Source organism: Chiroxiphia lanceolata, chromosome 3 (assembly GCF_009829145.1).
Source record: "Chiroxiphia lanceolata isolate bChiLan1 chromosome 3, bChiLan1.pri, whole genome shotgun sequence".
Classification (NCBI taxonomy): Eukaryota; Metazoa; Chordata; class Aves; order Passeriformes; family Pipridae; genus Chiroxiphia; species Chiroxiphia lanceolata.
In genome coordinates this window covers 7,558,646-7,566,055 of record NC_045639.1, presented here as the reverse complement: position 1 = coordinate 7,566,055, position 7,410 = coordinate 7,558,646, and the positions used below count along the sequence as shown (strand labels likewise).

At 44.1% G+C, this 7,410-nt stretch overlaps 1 protein-coding gene across 1 annotated transcript; it reads left to right on the top strand.

Moving 5' to 3' along the window:
• The first annotated feature begins 1,244 nt into the window (after window positions 1-1,244).
• Window positions 1,245-3,244, top strand: LOC116784344. Its single transcript, XM_032682887.1, has 2 exons — window positions 1,245-2,660; window positions 3,069-3,244. Exons 1-2 carry the CDS (start codon window positions 1,285-1,287, stop codon window positions 3,163-3,165), a joined length of 1,473 nt encoding a protein of 490 aa, XP_032538778.1. The 5' UTR covers window positions 1,245-1,284; the 3' UTR covers window positions 3,166-3,244.
• Window positions 3,245-7,410: the final 4,166 nt, after the last annotated feature.

Here is a 7,410-nt window from a genome sequence, read left to right as displayed (position 1 = left end):
ACGGCCTGTGACACTGACCATGGATATAACTCACAACTTCTTGGAGTGTGGGGGCTTCCTTCCTTCACCCCCAGCGGATCAAGGCCACCACTTCAGACATGGAAGCATCGTTGGACCACGTGGGCGGTGACTATATACATCTGTCCACCCTCAGCTTTTCTTTCTCTTACTTTCCCTTACTGTCATCCTGGGTTTTTTTTCTCTCCCCTATGCATTTTCTTCGCCCCCCAAAGGTTATCTCTGTATCACATTGTTGTATGACAGCACCCAAACTGCTAGCATGCCTGTTGATACAGAATTGTTAAAATAAACCTTGCCAGTATATGTTTTCAGACACCGATTATTTAGTGTCGTTTCACTTTAATCCACCCCAAGGGAATTATTGATAAAAACCTGAGTTACCCCCTCCCCCCCTTTTCCTGGGGCGGGTCGTAACATTTTTGGCGTAGTCGGCAGGATCCTTTGGATGCGGTGGAGTAATCGGTGTAGTCTAAAACTGGTACCGAGGGCGAGTCAAATGGTGACTATCCCTTCGCTGTAAAATTATAGTGAGAATTTTTCTCCTCTCGGTGTGACCCGGGCACATCAGACCTGTTGAAAGGTTTCCTGGTGTGGCCTGGACCTGTTGAAAGGTTCTCTGGTACCTGGGCCTGTTGAAAGGTTTTCCAGGAGAGAGTCAAACCAGCCCTCAGAGGGTTAAGGGGGAGAAAGACATTAACCTAAGCTGGGTTAATGACTGAAACAAAGGGGATGACGCCCCAGGTTGAGTTATATGGGGATTATTCCCTCCTGATAGTTATCCTTGGTTTAGAACTGTTTTTTGTGGGTACTGTCTTAGGCGTGTTCCTTAGAGCAGTGCAAAAGCAAAAATCAGCTATTCAGAAATCTGTAAGTGAAGTGATAAAATCTTTCCAAGAGTCAATGAGAACTTTGCAGGACCAGCTAGAAAAAGAGGCTATTCAAAAATCTACCGGTGAGGTGATAAGATCTCTTCAAGAGTCATTGAAGGCATTACAGGAGCAATTAGGAAAAGAACGCCTGCAGTTAACTGCTGAGCGTCAGGCACTGCAGAGGGAGAGAGAGATAAACTCATTGCTTCGGTCAGCCCTACAAGATGAGGAGGAACAAGATGAAAGGCTTAAAAGGATACTGGAAATAAAAAATTGTGAATTGCGAGATATTAATTTAAAATACCCTAAACCAGTGGATGTTAACAAATCCCTGTACCCCTCTGGGGAATTAGAAGAGTTGAAGCAAAGTTGCCTGGAGGACGAGGTAATACATATGCGTCCCCTCATTAAAACTGAAACCACTGGCCAGGGGGCAGATCGGCAAACTACCACACGAATTACCCCGTACACGGGGGAGGCACTGGCCAAAATTCAGGAAAAATACAGCCGTAAGGCCAGTGAATCAGAGACTGAATATGTGTGGAGAGTGTCCCTTACCGGGGGGGATCGAATTTTGTTGAGTGAAGATGAGGCCAGAGGATTTTGGGGCCCACGGGTCTTCCTGACCACAAATGATAACCGAGCCCCGTGGTCCTTGACCCAGAGAGCTGCCTACTGGGCAGGCGGGTTAGACCCTATAGAAAGGGGAGATCCTTACACGATTAAAACACCCACAATTGGCCACATTGTAAAAAGTGTACAAAAAACCGCATGTCTCCAATTAATGCATACAAAATTATTAGACCCACAACGAAATTCCCCAATGGAACTCGAGGCGGATCCACAGAGATTTCCAGTCTTAATTCGAGGTCTGCCTGATGCACTAAAAGTTTATGCTAAACAATTACAGGAGCGCATAAAGGCAACCCCCAGACCTAGAAGAAGGGGTGCTCCATCAGGAATAACCTGGTTGGAGATAGCCCAAGAATTAATAGCTACTGGTCAGCAACTGGGGCTCTCTGGTACCAGTGGTCAGAGAATACACTGCAGGAGGGCAGGGAAGGTCCAAAAACCTGCCCCACCAGGTATTTGTCAACAAAATGTGTCATCTAGCAGGAGAAAGAGATACAGTTTGTGGGTAGAAGGTGTTGCAAAAGGAATCCCTCGAGAAGTGATGGATAAATTACCCACTGCTAATTTGGAATACTTGATAAAGCACTGGGATAAGATAAAAGAGCACAAGTCACCCCCTAGGGACAGTCCCCCTAAGGAGTCCAACACTGTGATCCCCTCAGCCTCTCCAGAAACCGGACTAACCAGTTTGACCAGTTCTGAGTCAAGAAACTGGACTTACTGCTCTCAAGTAAATAAGCCAAAAAATAGTCAGTGGGTTTATGAGAGAAAGCTTACAGAAAACAACCAGGGAGATATAGTAGTCACTTTTCCTCTCGGCCCTTTTAAATCTTTGGTTACATTCGTGGTAGACACTGGTGCTCAGGTCTCAGCACTCCAAACTGAAGCTGCTACTCAGTGTGGCATTAAACCAGACAAAAAAAAGATATGGGTAACTGACGCTTTTGGCAAATCCCACCCCCAATACACTGCTCGAGTGAAATGCTGGTTACCTGGAGATGAGACAGCCACAGAAACTATCATGATTGTGGGGCCATTACCAGCTAACATCCTGGGGTTAGATCTGCTAAAGGGGAAGGCCTGGACAGACACCAGAGGGAGAGAATGGGTGTTTGGTCTCCCACCCCCCTCTGTCCGTCTGTTACAAACTGTTCCAAGTCTGCCTCCTTCTAAAATAACAAATGTAAACCCCCACCCACTCCCTTTAGGAACACGTGAAAAAATTACCCCAGAAATTGCAGAATTCCAGGTACCATGGACAGTACGGTCTGTCCATAAACCTAATGGGCAGTGGCAGCTGCCAGTGAGTTACCTCGATGCTGACACTGGCTCACAAATAGCTACTGTACATAACAAAGCTGAACTGATTGCCCAGATTGCTGATGTCACCACAGGGGACCAGACTCAGACAACTACTATCACCCACTTGGAAAGTCTGAGACTTCAAATTCCCACAGGAAAATTAGCAGTGTGTATTCCCCCTGACACCTTGGCCACCCTAGAACAAATAAAGATGCTGAGAAGTAAAAAGGAGCTCCAGCATGCTCTGAGTTTATTTGTTTTTTGGAGAAAACATGCTCCAAACTTCTCTATTATTACTGCCCTAGTGACATTATGCCAGATAAGAAAAGGAGTTGGATAAATAGATAGTTCCTTCTTTTTAATAATGGGTCCGTAGTGGGCCAGATTTCTTTTTTTTTGCAGAAACCTACCAGCAGAAGAGATCCCACCACATGAGACTGATAAAGCCTTCTACCGCTGCTATCATTAGTTCTCATTATCCTATGAGAACATGAAGTGACAACAGAACTGAAGAGTTATACTGTTTTGGTTTTTTTTTACCACATTGGTTTTTTACATGTGTTTTATCTTAAAAATGTTATGATCCTAATAATTTTGAACCTACCATAAACATTGTGTTTGTGTTCCCCTACTCCCAAAATTACTTGTATTAAGAATTGTTAACTTGTTTGTGTAGTTTTTCTGAGATGTATTGTTAGTTTAATTTTTGCCAAGTGTATTTTGTCTTTTTAAATATCTAAACTCAATGAAATATAACCTGGGAGTTAGTACAAGTATTCATGCATATTTGAAATCATACAAATATGTATTATATACATTAGCCTTCTGCCTTGAAAGGCATTGAATTTCATATTTGGTTAAATTTAACAAATAGAACTAAATTTAGGCCCAAAGAGAACATAAGAAAGCCTTTTACCAGCTCCCATGTAACTCAATGTTTTTTGATGTATAATTTCAAGTATGTGTATATGTTTGTAACCTTATTAATGTTAAGGAATTTGATTGTAGCCTATTACTCACCCTGATTACTCACGGGGTGGAGAGAGAGTAGTTAATACAAATTAGCTTACTATTTTATTATAAAGTTTTTTTTTGAGAGAGGAGAATTGCAGTGCCTTGGGGCTATCTCTTCCTTTTCTTTACTCTTCTCTCTTTCTGTCCACTATACGAAAGGCACCGCCCACAAAGAAGATTCACAGCGAACAACAAAAGAAGAAAAATTATTGAATGCATAAATCACGGGGTGGTGTCAGAGACTGAAATGGTTAATGATTTATGCATTCTAGGAGACTTTTACAGGCTTTTGACTTGTATGATACCTCTGATGAGCAATTGGGCCCCTCCCTCCCTCCAGTGCTGAAGGTGTGAAATCCTGAAAAGGCAAGAAGCCCAGCTGATACCTCTGCTGAGCAACCAGGCCCCTCCCTCCCTCTGCTAATTTGGAAAGGCGGGAACCAGGCAAGGCACAAAAAAAACCTCAGCACAGACCCGGGAGATGTTTGGAGGCTCAAGGCATGGCCTGTGACACTGACCATGGATATAACTCACAACTTCTTGGAGTGTGGGGGCTTCCTTCCTTCACCCCCAGCGGATCAAGGCCACCACTTCAGACATGGAAGCATCGTTGGACCACGTGGGCGGTGACTATATACATCTGTCCACCCTCAGCTTTTCTTTCTCTTACTTTCCCTTACTGTCATCCTGGGTTTTTTTTCTCTCCCCTATGCATTTTCTTCGCCCCCCAAAGGTTATCTCTGTATCACATTGTTGTATGACAGCACCCAAACTGCTAGCATGCCTGTTGATACAGAATTGTTAAAATAAACCTTGCCAGTATATGTTTTCAGACACCGATTATTTAGTGTCGTTTCACTTTAATCCACCCCAAGGGAATTATTGATAAAAACCTGAGTTACCCCCTCCCCCCCTTTTCCTGGGGCGGGTCGTAACACCGTTCCCTCCCGGCGACCTGTGTTCCCGTGGCCATTGGCTCCTGATCCGTGACTTAACTCACAAGCAGGTCCCTCCCCTTCCGGTAAACCCCGTACGTTTGTGTTTCTACGCCTAGGAGTTGGGCTGTGGCTAGCAGTGTCGGTGAAGGGTGGTGTGTTGGTGTTGGGTGCTGGTATTGTCCGCTTGTGGGCTCTGTATAGTGCAGACATTATGATTTGCCAGGTTTAAATGGTGTTGTTAGCTTGGGGGTCTCCCCCTTGAGCTTTCAGTTTCATGAGGTCTCCCATTCTGTCCCATATTTCTATGTGCAGAGCCTCTACCAACGGCAGCTCAGGGACAGCTGCTTTAATGAAATGTACAAGCTCTGTTAGTTCAGCCTTTGTGGCTTGTATGTGGTAAGGTCTTAGCAGAATTGTTAGTACGTCTATGTCTTGTCAAATCTTGGTGGAGAAAAAACTTCCCATGTCTTTTTACCTTACTCTTGCTGCTGTGGGTGCACGTGGGCAAGGGTCCTTTGTTTGGTTGCTGAGTTTTGCTTTTGGTTTCTGGAGCGGTTGTTCCTTGTGCAGCCTTTTTCCTTTTGGCGTCTCCATTGGCATCCGGCGCTCTCCAGGTGTCGGCTGCTGCTCCTGCAGTTTGAGGGCGGCGGCAGATGGCAGGGGTGTCCTCCCGGCATGGTTCAGTGTGCTCCACTGCTCGAGTTTCTCGAGCTGTGGGCTCGCCGCCATTCAGGGAGCAGCCTCGGCCGTGATGTTGGGTGCTGGCGCTGCGTTTCAGCCTCACTCACCGCTCCAGCGGTTGTTGACCCCGCTCCGCTTTCTCCGGTGCTGCCGTCCCGGTTTCTCAGCTTCTTCTTTTCTTCTTTCTTCTTTCTTCTCTGTTCCTGTGCACTTTTCCCTAATATTTTTGAGCTCTCTGTACTAACTGCGTTTCTCAGATTCTGCTGAGACAATGACTTAAAGACGTCTAGGTTTTTTTTGGTGAAAAATTCCCATATCATAAAACTGATATGATACCTGGCATTTACTGATATTGTCCTGATTCATGGTATTCTAATCTACCTAATGTAGGTTCTAAGCCCCAGTTCAGGTTGCCATGTGTAGCATGGGTCTTTACATAATAAAGAAATGGAGTCCACTCCCCAGTCAGATGGTAATCAAAGAGACCTTATTCAAACTCGGAGCTCCTTCTTATCCCTTAGACCCATGTGACCTTGTGACCAATGGGGTTGTCTATTTCGGTGCATGTCCCTTGGGCTTCCCTGCCCTCGGTGCGTCCCCTGCACCCTGGACATGCCTCCTACACAAAGGGAACAAAGAAATTGTATCCAAAGTAAGGAAAATGGCCATATATAGCAGATTTGAATGTAACATGGAGCGGCAGAACAGTGAAAAAATGGCAAAGGTGGACAACTGTGTTGCAGACAGATAAAAAGGAATGTGAGTATATCCTAAGGTAATAAGTATAACCTAGGTAAGGAAGAAATCTACGGTAAGACATCAAATGGAAAACCCTATTCTTTCTGGTGAAGGACTCCAGATGCCAACTCACCTCAGTACCCCTCACCAACATCAGAGTGAAACCACAGGATATGGGACTTCAGGGAATGGTACAGCTGTGTTAGTGTAGTTGGCAGTTTGGTAGTATACTGGTTTATGTACTTGAGATATTATTACTCTGACATGTAAATATATCAAGACTAAAGCCAGGCTAAGGGGATTTCTAAAGAAACACTGAATTGCATTGAGAAGCACATATTCAAGCTAATAGAGAACTTCAGCTGAGTACTTCGTTTAGTCCCACCTTGCACTGTAGCCCTGAGATTTTAAACAATAAAGCAAGAAACTCCTTTAATGGACCATAACTGGTCCATCTGATGTTATTGTGCCAGATACACGTCTTGATTCATACCTAAAAGGCAAGTTGCTTTCCAACATTATCCCATTCATACATGAGTTTTACTAACAGTTTTCTTCTTAGACTTGTTTGCAGCTGTTCATCGTTACATGCAAGGTTTTTTTTCTGGTCAGATTAGGCACTCACATACATGTGGGGCTTGTCTTACTCAGGCTTCCCAAAGACTTGGAAGTAATACAGAGAGCTGAGTGAGGGTTGTGTGGCAGGAAGGGAGTTCTCTCCATCCCATGGCTGCAGTCATAGACACTGGGGCTCATTAGAACAAGAAAGGACACTGAAAGCTTTGCACCCTTTCTCCCAGCAGTCTGTCACAGGTCTTAAATTACATTGCCACAGAAATGTTAGTTTTCATTTGCCATTAGTACCCCCATTCTCTTAGACCAGAAAGTTCAAGTTCTTTACAAGTCTGCTCCAGTTATACTAACATAAAACATATTACATAATGTAAAATCAATATAATGTAAAATCAATTGGTGCATCTAGGACTGTACACCCAATTTCTTTTCTTTCCCCAAGAAGAGCTTGAATTGGAAAGGTCTTCAGGAAGATAAAAATCCTCTTTTATAGAGAAGCAGGTAGAGCAATTTTTGAGAACTAAAGTGTGCCTTCACAAGGTAAACCATGAGGTTAGTTAAGCATCTCTTAATAATGATGGATTCATTACTGCAGTTATGTCCATTTCTCAGATAAGAAGATAACATTTATTGTTTCTTCT

Excerpts from the sequence above, each read along its gene's own strand:
- LOC116784344 (XM_032682887.1), top strand. The coding sequence starts at position 1,285 with ATGCGTCCCCTCATTAAAACTGAAACCACTGGCCAGGGGGCAGATCGG. Across the intron at positions 2,661-3,068 it reads CTCCCACCCCCCTCTGTCCG|TCTGAGTTTATTTGTTTTTT; the intron begins TCTGTTACAAAC and ends GCTCCAGCATGC.